This window comes from Quercus robur, chromosome 4 (genome assembly GCF_932294415.1).
Source record: "Quercus robur chromosome 4, dhQueRobu3.1, whole genome shotgun sequence".
Classification (NCBI taxonomy): Eukaryota; Viridiplantae; Streptophyta; class Magnoliopsida; order Fagales; family Fagaceae; genus Quercus; species Quercus robur.
In genome coordinates, this window is record NC_065537.1 from 57,553,986 (window position 1) to 57,569,661 (window position 15,676).

The window sequence follows — 15,676 nt, forward strand, 5'->3', positions numbered from 1 at the left end:
ATTTTTGCAAGAATGTGCTAGTGCGTCAACACAGTCTTTGGAGTCACTCTCCACGATCATAGCAGTTGCTTCAAGTCTTTTTGCTACGCTTAAGGCCCATTTAATGGCTTCTGCCTCTACCTGGAGAGGGAGGTTGGTATATACTCTCTTAGCACAAGCAAATATCACTTCCCCTCTCCAATCTCTAGCAACAACTACAATGGAGGAGCCACCATCCTTGAAAGCAGCATCAACATTTATCTTGATTGAATCTCTACGGGGTTTCTTCCACCCTTGAACTGGTTTCGGCAATTGGAAGCCCAAATGGACTGCCATGGACCTTCTGTGCTCAACTATGGTCTTATCAACTTTCTGGCAGAGCACAAGAGGATTAGTTTCTTGGCCTTCAAAGATAGCTTGGTTTCTAGCTCTCCAAATGGCTTCACAAACAACCCTAAATAATAAGAATTCACCTCTCTTGTTTCCCTCAATATTGGCTTCGAAGGGAGGATTAAGGAAGACACCAATGAGATGAGAAGGAGAGTTTAAGTTCAGATTTTCTAACCTTAGTCCCCATTGGGAGTTAAACCAAACAGCTCTCGTAAAGGGGTAAGAGCTAAAGAGATGGAGGCTTGATTCTTCGGCATCCTTGCAAAGAGGGCAAAGGACATCATCTAAGTCACATTATCTAGCTAAACAAGCTTTAGTAGGTAGACAATTTGTTGCTATACGCCACAAGTGCATTTTGAGCCTTTCATGGATTTTTGACTTCCAAATGAGGCCACGAACTGCATCTTGATTTGTGGGAGGGCTAATATTCCTACTTAACCAATAAGCAGATTTGACTAAAAACTCCCCTGAATTATTAGAGATCCAAATCTAGAAATCTTTTGGAGCAAGCCGAGAAAGGGGAATTTTTTGGATGAGTTGGGTTGTGGACTCATTAAAAGTATTTCTAATTTTGATAAGATCCCAGCCTTCTTGGTTGACTAATTGTGAAACAATAAGTGTCATTTCGGGATTGGTCCCCTCCCTTGGACTCGGAATGAAATTAGGAAAATCTGGAATCCAAGGGTCCTCCCAAATTCTGATTGTGTTTCCATTTCCTACCAAAATGCAAGCACTACGAGCAAGCAAAGATTTTGTGCCTTCTAAGCTTCTCCAAATCTTGGAGGGAGACCCCACAGTTTTATGGTTTAGCCAATTGCCTCTAACTTTGTATTTTGCTTTGAGCACTTTTACACATAGGCAGTCTTTTCTTGAAAGGATCCACCATGCCAATTTGGAGAGAAGAGCTTGATTGAAATCTCAAAATTTTCTAAATCCAAACCTCCTTCCTTTTGTGGCCAACATAACGATGACCAAGCTATGGGCGTCAGGAACGATCCAGACTTTGATTTTGGGTTCCACCAGAATCGTCTAACAATAGCATTCAATTGATTGCAAAGCTCTCTAGGAAATTGAATGGCTGTCATTGAATAGGCTGAAATGGCCTGTGCAACTAAATTGATGAGGGTTGCTCTACCTTGCCAGGATAAGTTTTTGTTCTTCCAACCAGAGAGCTAGAAAGGCAAAACCAGCTGTACAAAGATAGCAAAGAAGACCCACTAAGGAGCAAGGATGGCCACCTCCCTGAGCAAGCTCACGAGAAACGGCAGGGGATCTCGAGTGCACGATAGCAAAGAATGCTTATCTTACGCTGAGAGAGAAAAGAGGACCAGAGTCAAGAAATGAGCTTTTTGTTAAATATTTAATAAATAGTGGTAGATTGCTAAATATTTTATTAGTCATTTTAGCCTTAATAAATAGTAGTAAATTGCTAATTTCTCTTTCTTTACCCACAAATGTAGGAAATGTTGTTTTCCATGTTGAATAGCTTTCCAAATGTGGGAAATATTTCTAGGAGATTCAAAAGATAGGTAAGATGAATTGGGAATGTTGAAATATGTGTGGAAATTGAGTAATGTTTTTTGAGTAATATTATTTATAGTTTTTTGAAATATGCCTAGGTGAAAAAGTGTGTGAAAATTTGTGTAATATTGTTTAAAAACTAAAAATGTGTTGCGGAGATAGTAAACCACGTAGAACTTATAGCTTTTAGAAATTTTGCCCAAACTGTATCAGGAATTTCTGTGCAATCAACGTGCGCAATGGTCTTCACTTCCCAGTTCCCACGTCTCCACGTCGCCACGTGGAAAACCAAATCCCAATAATACCCTAACCTTTCTAACACACACCACACCAGAAGAAGAACGCGATTTACGGTAAATTGAGAACTCCTAAAAGGCCATTTTTGTCAACATAAAATCTCACTCACTCTCCCTCTCAAGCTCTTGATTCAAAAAGTCACAAACAGCAGAATCTCTCTCTATCTCATCAGCGAATCACAGTTTCTTTTTCAACAGAAAGAGATGAATTATGAGCAGAGGCTCAAAGCTGCAGCAAGAGTTGTACTCGCCGACGACTCACGCGCCAGCGACGCGCCTGTGGACGCCGCGAGCTTCGGAGTCACGGCGACGCTGAAACCTTACCAAGTCGAAGGAGTTTCGTGGCTCATTCGGCGGTACAATCTCGGCGTCAACGTTATTCTCGGTACGATTTTCACTTTCTCAACTTTTTTCCGTGTTTGGTTGCTGAGAAATCTTGAGTAAAAGTAAATGAAAGTTTTGGAATTTGAGTTTATAGTTAGTGAAATTCAACTTAAACTGATAACGGTTAAAAATTTACTCCATAATTAGGGCTCATTCACAGTGATACAATTCAGATTAATTTTCATTTATATGCATATTTAATAATTGGAATGTACATTTAATTGATTGTATTTCCTTGTTGAATTTGCAGGAGATGAGGTACGATTTATTATACGTAGAGGAAGTTCAAAGTTTTGTTTAAATTCATCAAAATGCCTCAGATATGTTTCTAATTCTAAGAATGTTCATAAAATAGTTGAAGTAATTATGGAGATTGTTGATAATTTTTACCTACCAAGACCTTTTTCAGACCGCGCAAAAGTGAGAGATTTGTGCACTAGGTATGAAGAGTTTGATCCTTTGAATTAATTGCTCGAGAGATAACACTTTGGGGAGACTCCAATTGATATATGAGATTGGGACACCACCCTTATGCACAATTATTACAAAAGCTTAAGTCTATGGCATTGTGGCCAATGATGTTAATTTTTTTTCCCATTCGTGACTTCCACTTGAATGTGTATACTTAACAATCTTCTTATCATGTTTGAGTTATTATCTTTATGTGAGTTTTGAGATCTCTTTGTAAGCCACGAATAAGAGTTACTAGCTCCTTTTTGCCAGTCGCCACAATTAGCTCTAATACCACTCGTTCGGGGAGATAACTTTGTGGGGAGGCTTTAAGTAAGGCCTAAATGTAATATTGGAGTACCACTTAACTTAAAAGTTTCAGTAAACCAAATGAATAGAATATTTGAATAGAGTGTATGCACATTAAAGTGCCCGATATTTAATGTTCTTTACTTCGCAATTTTTAGACTAAGGCTTGGTTTATTTTTGTTGCTGCTGTTGTTGTACTTTAGTATCTTTTTTTTTAGGAAATGATATTTCTATTACCCTATTAGAAGGGACTTGGACCTTGATTTTTCCTTTTCCATGATCTTTCTTGAAGTAATTGAATTTGCCATACTACGATTTGCACACGAACAATGATATGGACACAAATTTTTTCACAACTTGCTAAGGTGGTAAGTTGTGATTGGTGCAACATTTTTTTTACATGGACTCACCAATTACACCACTTTAAGTGTGCACCAATCACAATATGCCATCTCAGCAATTGTGAAATATTTTATGCCACTAGACTTATTATTTGCATGCTTACCATGTTAGAGATTCTTGAAGACAAATTGTTTTACCAAAGAGTGAGAGCTTTTGATCTTTCCTGAATTTTTGGGCTTCTTGTAAACCGATGAATTCTTTCCAAGTTACATGTGAAATACTTTTCCCAAGGGACCCCTCTTTGTAGTCTATTTCTACAATGAACTAATTCTTGATAAACCTGAGAGTGCAAAATATTTCATGAAAATAGACATCCATTGCAGTTAAAAGTAACATACTATAGTTAGTTTATGTTAGTGCTTAGAATTTATGAAAAATAAGATGTAAAATGTACCATAAATTTAGAGTGCCAAATCTGTTTCCTTTAGTGCACCTTAGACATCTGTGTTTTTTCATCAGTAACTTGGGGAGAACCACAAAAATGTGAGATGTTTTGAAAGAATGACAACAAAGTCTCGAGTATTAAATTCCTGTCACAGGTTCATGTGTGACTTTTCAGTGTCAATTGTAGTTGCTTATTTATGATGACAGATTTTATGTGGTAGGTTACTGTCAGAAAATTGCAGTTTAGCTGCTTATATGGGAAAACCTAACTGTGGTGTGCTTATTTTTTTTTAATCTTCTTCAACCTTACCTAGCCAAGCAGAAGTGAAAAGCAGGAAATTAATAACGCCTGTAAAGTGTAGAAATCAATGCATAATCTTGTTCAGTATGCTTTGTATCTAATAAAGTCCTTGACAGATGGGACTAGGCAAGACTTTGCAAGCTATCTCTTTCTTGAGCTATTTGAAGGTTCACAAAAAGTCTCCTGGGCCATTTTGTAAGTTGAGGACATTTTTGTATGATTCTAAACATCATGAAGTATTTGTTTCTGGTCTTGGATTGGATTCATACTTTTTTTTTTTGTTTCTTATTTTTATTTCAATTATTTGCAGTGGTGTTATGTCCTCTGAGTGTGACAGATGGTTGGGTTTCGGAGGTAGTTAAATTTGCTCCAAACTTAGAAGTTCTTCGATATGTAGGAGATAAAGAACACCGCCGCAGTCTACGCTGGAAAATGCATGAACATGTGAAAGAACAGTCCTCATCCTGTAATGTAAGTTTATGTGGGTTTACTAATTGGAGTCAGGCTGTGGATGTAATCATTTTTAATTTTTTGGTTACTTTGGTATTATATGATATTAATTCATAACCTTCTAGAATTTTCCTTGGGTTGGGCGCTTGTTTGAAAAATAGGTTTTCCTGTTCAATCTATGTCTTGATGGTTTTCCAAGCTGGATCCATTGACAGGGCTCGTTGTTACCTTTTGACATTCTGTTGACAACGTATGACATTGCATTGATGGATCAAGATTTTTTGTCTCAAATATCGTGGCAGTATGCAGTAATTGATGAAGCTCAAAGACTTAAAAACCCTTCCAGTGTATGTTTATTGCTTAAGATAACTTGAAATATTAGTCTTTTTTTTTACTTATGAATTACATCATTAATCATATTGTGAACATTTTTATTAAGTTTCCTTCAGAAATTGAAGGGAGGACTTAGCACTCTTTATTTACTATTTCTACTGAAAACAATAAATTTTTGGATGCCAAACATGGAAAAATGACATACTGAAAGTTATCTTCAAATAAATATTTGAAAGATGTGAATTATGCAACCATATTACTTGATACTTATGCCAATTTTAAGTAGATTAAAAACTCATTTTAGTTAAAGTGATTATTTATTTTCTTTTTTTGCCCTTTTCTTATTGCAGACCTAAATGCTTAAACCTTAACAGGTTCTTTACGGTCTCCTCAAAGATCGCTTTCTTATGCCCAGACGGTTGTTGATGACTGGCACACCTATTCAAAACAATCTCGCTGAACTTTGGGCTTTGATGCATTTTTGTATGCCTTCCATGTTTGGGACACTAGACCAATTCCTTTTCACATTCAAGGAAGCTGGAAATCCTTCATCAGGTTATCCTCTTACCAGCCATTAGTAAGTTGTGCAGTGATTTTAGCTCTTCCAAGACTATGAATTTATGTTTATATAATTTAAGTGTCTACTTCTGCTACAACTAATTATAGTATATTTTAATTCCAAATTTACCCAAATTATAAAAGAAGCCAGGTCATCAATTGAATGGTTATTTGGCCGAGCCAGTGGCCTGTGGTGCAATTATAATAAAAAAATTATGAATATATTGAGAAATGATTTCATTGGTATAAACAGTTTGGAGTCAATTTAAGATTTATCAATCTATAAAGTTTTAATTAAGTATAATTGGGGTCACAACTTTTCAGAACTATAATGTCAGCTGAGCTGCTGAATATCATAATACTCCTGGTTTAGAATTTCAAACATTGAGTGTCTGTAAACCTGTACATTGATTTGCTCATTTCTTCAATTACCCAGTTTTACAAGTTTGTTTTTTGAAATTGAAAAAAGCAATTAAATTATTACGATTATCTTTTCTTTCCATTTTTATGTACAAAATTTCTCAATCATGAGAAGTTTGTGTCAGGAACAGGACTTTTTTTGATAATCATGATTGTTATTGATGCTACTTTTCTTGAATACTCTTGCTTCCATAAGTTTTAGAGCTCCAACTCATGCACACAAACACACATGTAGATACATTCAGAATATATGCATTGCTAGTAGTGTGGGCTTGCTACCTTTAATGCGATAATAGCTTTTAGTTTGGAACTGTCACAATCTAATCACTTAACCTGGCTTTTTTTTTTTGGTGATGATAGCTTCCTTTCTTCATGGCTTTTGTGATTTATTAATGAGAAAGAGGTTTGGGGAAAATGTAACATGATTTCATTTATAAACGTTAAATTTGTTAATTATGATTAGGTCATGATACAGCCAAAGTAAAGGAGCAATTCCAAAGTTTAAAATGTATATTGGGAGCCTTCATGCTTCGACGAACAAAAGCAAAGCTCATTGAATGTGGAAATCTAGTGCTGCCCGCTCTTACAGAGATAACCGTGTATGCTTTCTATTTTATGTCACTAACTACTTCAACCAAAAGTTCTGTGTGCTTGTTTACATCATATGATTCTAAGATGCCTTATATTGACAGGATGGCACCGCTGCTCAGCCTGCAAAAGAAGGTGTACTTGTCAATATTGAGAAAGGAGCTTCCTAAACTACTTGCTTTATCTTCAGGAACATCAAATCATCAATCCTTACAGAATATTGTGCGTTAGTTTATCAACTTTTCACCTTTAGCACCTTTCTTCATTTTCATTCCAGTTATATGTTGCAGTACAATAAATTCCTTTGTTCCTTAACTTTTACTAATCCACATTGGAAGAATTATTTTATTTCACCTAGCTTCTAGGTTGAGTTAATTGAGGAGGTGTCAGATGTTGGATAGAATAGAATGGTAGAGAAGAATACATATGGTCAACCGTGATTAATCTGTTGAGGATGCATATCTAATCCCAAAGTTTTGGGACTTGGGCTTTGTTGTTATTGTCAGGTAGCTTCTAGGTTGACAACGCTTTATTCAGATGACATAATCTCATTTTCCAAGTGTGGAAGAAGTTTGTATCAAGGATAGTATATTGATGAACCTTCTGACACTAGGGCTGCCAATGTTTATGCTTTTTCTTAAATTTGTTGAAGTATAATGTGTGGATTGATGGAATCACTTGATAGATGATTCTCAGTATATTGGGCTTGGGAATTGATATCTGATGTTTCTGATCTGAGGATTATGTCAGGTTCATGGATCTCATGAATCACTCTGCCATTAATCATCCTCATATATGGAGCTTGTGCTCACCTAAAACTAATCATGTGTTTGGCTACTTATGCTCCTTGTAAGTCAAGAAAGGAAAAAGCTATGCAAAAGTTCACTCACTGCCAGCCTCATGGATTGAGTCCATTGGCTGAAGCATGCCACGTAAAGAAGGGGTAAGTGGAAATTGGTGGGTCCCTGTTGGCCTTCCACGGTTCCACCCCTAAAGCTATGTAATATTCTTGCCAAATGACAAGAATGATATGATGATTTTTGAACCTTCTTAATTAATGTTAAATTACAGCCTGGTACTGAACTGGAGTGCTATGACTCATTCTGGACTGGATTAAGAGGCTAGCTGCCTTTATCAATATGATTTCCATAGCTTGAGAGGTGCAAACTAACTCCAAATTTGGTACAAAATCGAGGGAAACATAAATATATGGACTAGCAAGGCAGTACAATGACTTAAAATTTTCCTCAACAATTGACTGCCTCAAAAATCATAAAATCGTTCTTTACAAAATCTGCTTTGAAAACCATTTCTAGTTTAAAACATATTTAATTAGGAATGTTGAGGTATAGAATGTGAACTTTTAGTAGAAGTCTGTACTGTTATCTTAGTAGTCTAAGGCCCTTAGTCATGTAATTTTTTATTTCTTGCTTTACAAATTCAAATGATTTGTTGATACTTAATTGCTTACTTTGATTGCAATTCATGTAGGCTGGATTACTTTTTATTATTTTTAATATTAACATGTTATTTTACATTAGCAAAAGGGAATTTTTGTAATCATTCCATAAACCCTAATATAAATATGTGCTAAGGTGAAGGACTGATCAACCAGCACTAAAAATTTTCTCAAAATCTCTTCTCCATTCTTCATTTACAACTCAACTCATGGTTTTTGTTTTTTATTTTTATATTATTATCACCTGTATGGTTGTATTGGATGTGTTTGTGTGTTTGTCTCTGTGTGTGTGTGTGTGTGTGTGTGTGTCCATGTGTCACTCTAATGTTATAAAGCATTTGACCATTGATCTGCCATTTGTGTACAGGTGATACAGCTAAGAAAAGCAAGTAGCCATCCTTACCTTTTTCCTGGTATTGAACCTGAACCATTTGAGGAGGGTGAACACCTAGTTCAGGTAGCCCTGCTTTCTTATGTTGATTTGATATAACTGTGGTGTAATTGATGTGGGGTGGGAACCAAAGTATTTGGTCTCAAAACTCTATAATCTCCTTAATAGTGAAGGGGAAAACAAAAGGCGAGAGAAAAAAAGAAAGAGGGATAATAAGGTTGCTTGCTTGTGCTATTTTAGCCCAAAATGGATAAACTATGTGCTTTATATCTGGATTGATATATATTAAATCTCTCTTTTCCTCACTCATGATGTTTCCTTTGAATGAAACCTGTATTCGTTTATGGCTTCTTGATCAGGCCAGTGGCAAACTTATGATATTGGACCAACTACTCCAGAAGCTACATGATTCTGGACACCGTGTCCTTCTCTTTGCTCAGATGACACATACACTTGACATTTTACAGGTTTCTTGTCCTTTTACAAAGAAAACTTTTATAATCTCTTCAGCTAAATTAGATAGTGTGCAGTTTGTTTTAAGAAGTGTCTCCATATTCAACGTAGGATTTTCTTGAGTTACGAAAATATTCCTATGAGCGTCTTGATGGATCAGTTCGGGCTGAGGAGCGCTTCTCTGCAATACGAAGCTTCAGTGGGCAATCAATTAAAGGGAGCTTGAATTCTGAATCTGACCAAAATGGTGCTTTTGTTTTTATGATCTCTACAAGAGCTGGAGGAGTTGGCTTGAATCTAGTGGCTGCTGATACTGTGAGCTCTATCAAACTCAACCAACCATGCCCGCATCATTTTTAATTGAGTTGAAGCAGGAACTTTGGACTTGTTTTGTGTTCATTCGAGTGGAATATGAACACGTTAATATGTTTGTGTGGTTTGAAGGAAATGGTTCTTATCAGTCCAAATACAAATACTTCTTAGGCCCTTTTACCCAAAGCATAGTTTTACTTGTTTTAAATTTATTTCTTGAGATATATCATATATCATTGATTATGACATGGCATGAAAAATGTACAGTCTGGAGAAAGTTAACTCTTGAAATTTTGTGGAAACCCATCCCTGTAATTAATGAGGCTAAGGGCTGAGAAATGAGATATGCATTGATGCATTCTATGTGTTCTATGCTATAACTTCTAAACTTCCTGATTGCATGAATTCAAAGCTGGTCAGTGCACTACTATGATAAAGATAATTGACAGATTCTGGTATGGTTCTTATAGTCTTAGAAATCACCACGCTCTCTTACCTATTCCATATGATGAGGAAATCATGATATGATGAATTTCTTCTTTGATCAATTTTGAGGGCGGATGTAGCTAGGCAGTCAAATTTTGAAATTGTTATTTACTTGTTGGGGAGAAGATTCAGATATCAGAATCTGGTGATTAATCAATCATCGCATCTAAAGATAATTTGCCAGCGGACTTGCATTGGTGGCTGAAAATAGTTTTCTGGGGATGTTAGAGACTACAGATATCAATAACAGACACAAGCTTGAAGGCTTTGATGATCTGAATAGTTCTTGTGGAAACAATCATGAGTAGATCTCTGATAACTCATAGTTGAGCTTAGAGGTGACAATGGTTGCCAATCTGGGTATCATGTAAGATGTAAGGTGGGAAATGGATTTGCACTAATGAGCTAGGAAGTACCTGCATCAGAATACAAGAAAGAAATACTGTATAGTATTATTACCATAAATCTGTTTAACAATGTTCAAGAAATTAATTTGGCAAGGTGTTGTAACAATTTCATTCTGTTTCTATTTGTGTTGTCCTTCACAAAAAAATTTACTTGACAAGGCTAAATGAAACTACCTGAGGCAATTATAAGTCTTTATCTCTTCCTTTTTGAGGTTTTCAAATTTCAGTTGTTTGTCTAATCAACAATGTAGTAAAATATTTTTAATTTTTTTCCATTTATTTCAGCAAATTGTTTTGTTTTCTGAAATTTGTACCGTGAAAATGATTTAAATAACTCTAATTACATATTTTGGATGTTATATTACCCAAAAATGAAGGTAATAGTAATCCTCATGTTCAAAAGGCTCTAAGGCAGGTTTTTACTTCTCTTGATGTTAATGACTTCGATAATGATATCACTAATGATATCACCTGTGGTTGAAAGTGTATCATGGTTAAGAAACCTTATTTCTGTGTAATGCAGAAGCCTACCTAGATCTTGTTCTTCCTTGAAGTTGCTTCAGAGCACATCTTTGTATCCTTGTGATATTATTTATGGTTTTTTCACAACTTGTTTTCAATCCACATTGTTAGGTTATATTCTATGAGCAAGATTGGAATCCTCAAGTGGACAAGCAGGCTCTGCAGCGGGCACACCGAATCGGTCAAATGAATCATGTTTTGTCCATAAACCTAGTTACCCGACATACTGTGGATGAGGTGAGATCTTACTAATCACTATCAGCCTGTGTTGTTGAAAACCATAATATAGACTGTTGGTTTCATGTGTGTCAGTATAGGTTATTATGAGGAGAGCAGAGAGGAAGTTGCGGCTTAGCCATAATGTTGTTGGGGATGATGTTATGAACTGGGAAGGTAAAGAAACTGCAGGAGTTGAAACTGGTGATTTGCGTTCTATCATATTTGGGTTACACAGGTTTGATCCTACTGAGATCTCTACTGAGAAATTGGGTGAGACGCAGATGTCTGACCTGAATGCTATGGTTGAGAAGGTACTTGCAAAGCGCTATGAACAAACTGCGGAAAAGGATGATAGGAAATTTGAGGTTAACCCATTAGATTTGTCAAGTGGATCTGATATTGCTATTGGAGAAAGTTCTACCTCTGTCGGTTTAGATCCTGGTCTTGATGATGCGTCATATCTCTCCTGGGTTGAAAAATTGAAGGAGGCATCACAAACAGGCAGTAACCCAATTATGGAGTCAGGAACTAGAAGGCAAGCCCCTGAGGAAAAGCATCTAAAACATGAGGCTGCAAAGAAGAAGGCAGAAGAGAAGAAGTTGTCTAAGTGGGAAGCCCTTGGATACTGCTCATTGTCTGTAAAAGAACCTATTCCTCCTGAGGATAGTGATATGATGTCAGATTCAGGTTCTGTTCATTTTGTTTATGGAGATTGTACACAACCATCAAAAATTTGTCCATCTGAGCCCACAGTTATCTTCAGGTAAGTTCATTGTTCTGGAAAGGCCTTCAATTCTGAACTTGTAGAAGTTTATATAAAACGATCTATTTCATCTCCTGTTACATGACACTAATATCTCAACTCTTTATGTTTTGTAATGGTTCCATCTCATTGGAGGGTCGTCCATTTTTACTTGTAGTGTTGATTTTTATGTTGATTTTGCAGCTGTGTTGATGACTCTGGAAATTGGGGCTGTGGAGGAATGTTTGATGCACTGGCCAAACTTTCTGCAAGTATCCCTGATGCGTATCAACAAGCTTCTGAATTTGGGGACCTGCATGTTGGTGATCTGCATCTTATTAGAATTAATGGTCAGCTTCTGTGTTCTCTCTTCCTTATTTTAGATTGTTTAATAACCAAATATGCTTCGGATTGTTTAAAGACACTCAAGCACACTTCAGAAGTTGTTCAGGTACTGATGACAGGATACAATGTTCAATCCATGCAAACAATGTTCAAGACCCACTTGTTGTGTGTGTAACTTACTAATTGAAAAATTAAATCCTTAGATATCCTGTTTCCAGTTTCTACTCAATGACTAAATGAAGAAGATTATCACAAGTAGGTACTATTTATATGATTTCCCAATGTAAGAATGTGTTACCTCATTGTAGATAATCCATCTAATTATAAATCAAATGATTATGGACACCACACAGCATCGGTTAGATTAGGTTAATTTATGCAGATACCTGTAAGAAGGACCCATGGTTGTAACCTTTGAAGTATTATGGTGGGCTAGGATAGATTCATGAGGCATGTTCAGTATGTGGTAATAGATGGGAACAGGGTGTGGATTTGGTATGATGCATGGTGTGGACAACAACCTTTGGAAGATTTGTATATACAGAATTGCACACCATTGCAGTTCATAACAATGCTACAATTAGTTCTTGTTTGGAAACGCCGATTGATAGGAGGGCACGCTATTAGAATATTAGGTTTATTCGAGATGTTAATGACTGGGAACTGGAGTCGGTTGACACTTTGTTTGACATGTTATACTCAAATTTCCCATGTAGTGAGGGTTCTGCCAGACGGAAGTGGAGATTGACTAGTGATGGGCAATTCAATGTTAGCTCTTACTATGAAGCATTAAACAAAGGGGGCGACATTTCATTGGAAATGTATTTGGAGCACAAGGGCTCCAAAAAACGTGAGGAAAGTTCCTAAGTGGTGACAATCTTATCAAGAGAGTGATAAGTCTGTTAAATTGATATTGCATGTGCAGAAACAGTGGTGACACTGTAGATCATCTTTTATTATATTGTGACATTGCTTATGAATTGTGGACGTTTACCTTTGTTTGAGACACAATGGGTATTACCCAGAGTGTTATAGAACTACTTTTTGGATGGAGGATTTGATTGGATAAATATTCTTCGGTTGTATCAAACTTATTACCTCTATATACCTTTTGTGGAAGGTAAAAATCTAACGTACTTTTGAGGATGTGGGAAACTCGTTTACTTAGCTAAAATCATCTTCTTAAGAACTTTATTTGAATTGTCTCATCTTTTGGGCCATAGTGAGATGCAGTCCATTGTAGCCTTCATTGATTCCCTTTCATATAGACTGTAAATTCCAAACTTTGGCATTCGATTTTCTTTTTTGGTTGGTTGTAGGGTTTCTTTCTTTCGTATAATTCTTCACCTCTCAACCAATTGGTTGCTATGCAGAGGGCAGTGATGAACAGAATATGGATGGTGGTAGTCCTCAATGGGTGGCTTTGGCTGTTGTACAGTCTTACAGTGTTAGGCGTAAAATCCCTCGCAGCAAGATCTCTCTTCCTGATCTGGAACGTTGCTTATCAAAAGCATCATTCTCAGCAGCTCAAAACTCTGGTAAGGTGTCAAGACACAATTGGCTTGTTCATTACAGAACTTGATGTTCTTGGCTTGCTCTTCCATCCTATTGGTTATTTTGAAATTCTGAGTGGATTGTGTGCTTCCTTGTAAATGTAACCAAGTTTTGCTTTGTAGTTTGCGTGCTTTGAGGCATGAATTTTTGTATCTAGTTAACTGTGGTGATTATTTGATTGCTTGTCATCATGGTCATAAAATTCTCTTCTATATATTATAAACACCTCATTTACCAGAATTCTCAGGCTGGTAATTTAGAATGTGAAATTTTGTTTATTCTTCATATGTGAAGTTGTCTTATGTTATATTTATCTGATTTTTCCAAAAGCTTCAATACACATGCCACGTATTGGGTATCAGGATGGATCAGATCGCTCAGATTGGTACACAGTGGAACGTCTTCTACGAAAATATGCTTCCATATATGGCATCAAAATTTTTGTGTATGTTCTTCTCTCTCTCTCTCTCTCTCTCTCTCTCTCTCTCTCTCTGTACATGCTTGGAAAATTAATTCCTTATAATTTTGCAGGTATTATTATCGACGGTCAACTTGAGGCATGGCTTGAGTTTTAAATCAATCTCCAGATGACAAAAATCCTAGCTTGATAGCATAGAAAAGAATATGTGCATCTCTCTCCTTTCATGTTTTGCAATATTTAAATTGACTTTTCCGTTTAGTTTGGGCTTTTATTGGGGACGGAATAGAGGATTTGGGAAAATAGGAGGGAAAAGGTGGGGTTGGATTTTGGACGGTGGAACCGTGAAATATACAAATCTAACATCTGGGATAATGTTCAAAATTTTCTTCTAAATAAAAGGGATAAAACCCTTTTTCGTCCCTACATTTTCACATGATTCTCACTTTGGTCTCTAACTTTTTTTTTCACCGATTTTAGTCCCTATCCTTAAAAACGCGTCTCATTTTTGTCACTGCCATTACATCAGAGACGGAATTCGCACAACTGGCAAACGGCATAAGTTAAGAACATTAAAATAATAATAAAATTTTTTATTTTAACATTAAAAAATGCCACATCAGCATTTAAATTTACAAAACTAATTTATCAATTTTAACTAAATAAAAAAAAAAACTAAAAACATAATTAAAAACCGAAAACCCCATAAATCAAGATCTAAATGTATTTAGAACAAGAGCAAAAATACAAGAACTCAACCCAGATTTAAATACAAGAACAACATTTCAGTCTTTCATTTTAAATAAAATAAAATTTTAGTTATCATTTAATTATTTAAATAATAATTGTTCTTCCTTCAAGAACATGGTTGCCTAGAAAATAAGAAATTCAAGATTTTCTTCTCTTTTCTTGCATTTTCTTAGCATCCAAACATTTTTTACTTTTCATTTTTTTTTTGTAAGAAACTTGTTCTTCGTGTTCTTCATGAATTTTTGAAGCACTTAAGGCAATAGAAGTGAGAAATCAGAGTTGTGACTCAAACTGAATTAGTTCTCTCCTTCCATTTGGTGGGAAATTTTTAAAGCAACCAAAGGAACTCCAAAAAAAAAAAAACTAAAATCCTAGAAACCATTCCGTAAATAGAGCCTAAAACCCAAAAAAAAAAAAAAACAAATCTCTCATTTTCCACTCACCCAAAACCCCATCACAGCAAACAACAATATTCACAAGAAAATTCAACAAATAAGAACACCTAGCAACAAAGAATAACATTAGTAGAGAGAAAATAACCTTAATCTGTACCAAATTCCCAAAACCCACATACATAGCTGAAGCCCACATCCAAGTTGTTTTTGAGATAAACCCAAATCTGAACCATTTTGAAGCCAATCAACCATTACTCCCTTGAAACCCCAAAAATTAAAATTAAAATAATTTGTAGACCAGAGAGCTTCAACCTTCAGCTCTACGCCCTCTATCACCGCATCATCTTCCTCATCCCTTTGGCCAGTCCTCCACCTCCGTCATGAGGCAGATCAGCCTTTTATATATTGATTTGGATCTTGACTCTTGACTTGCAGATCGGCCTTGTATTGATTTGGTT

The 15,676-nt window shown here is 36.0% G+C and overlaps 1 protein-coding gene across 4 annotated transcripts; it reads left to right on the forward strand.

Moving 5' to 3' along the window:
- The first annotated feature begins 2,214 nt into the window (after positions 1–2,214).
- Positions 2,215–14,501, forward strand: LOC126723102 (probable helicase CHR10). Of its 4 annotated transcripts, XM_050426382.1 has the most exons (17): positions 2,215–2,571; positions 2,821–2,828; positions 4,533–4,611; positions 4,727–4,887; positions 5,082–5,213; positions 5,574–5,754; positions 6,641–6,776; positions 6,870–6,987; positions 8,592–8,681; positions 8,975–9,082; positions 9,180–9,383; positions 10,907–11,032; positions 11,113–11,777; positions 11,961–12,106; positions 13,475–13,639; positions 13,986–14,100; positions 14,187–14,501. In XM_050426382.1, exons 1-17 carry the CDS (start codon positions 2,391–2,393, stop codon positions 14,209–14,211), a joined length of 2,640 nt encoding a protein of 879 aa, XP_050282339.1. In that variant the 5' UTR covers positions 2,215–2,390; the 3' UTR covers positions 14,212–14,501. The 4 variants fall into 4 exon arrangements, with proteins under 4 accessions (XP_050282339.1, XP_050282337.1, XP_050282336.1 ...); XM_050426380.1 differs by lacking the exons at positions 2,215–2,571; positions 2,821–2,828 and having other exon boundaries at positions 4,348–4,611; positions 6,653–6,776; positions 14,018–14,100; XM_050426379.1 differs by lacking the exons at positions 2,215–2,571; positions 2,821–2,828 and having other exon boundaries at positions 4,466–4,611; positions 14,018–14,100.
- The last annotated feature ends 1,175 nt before the right edge of the window (positions 14,502–15,676 follow it).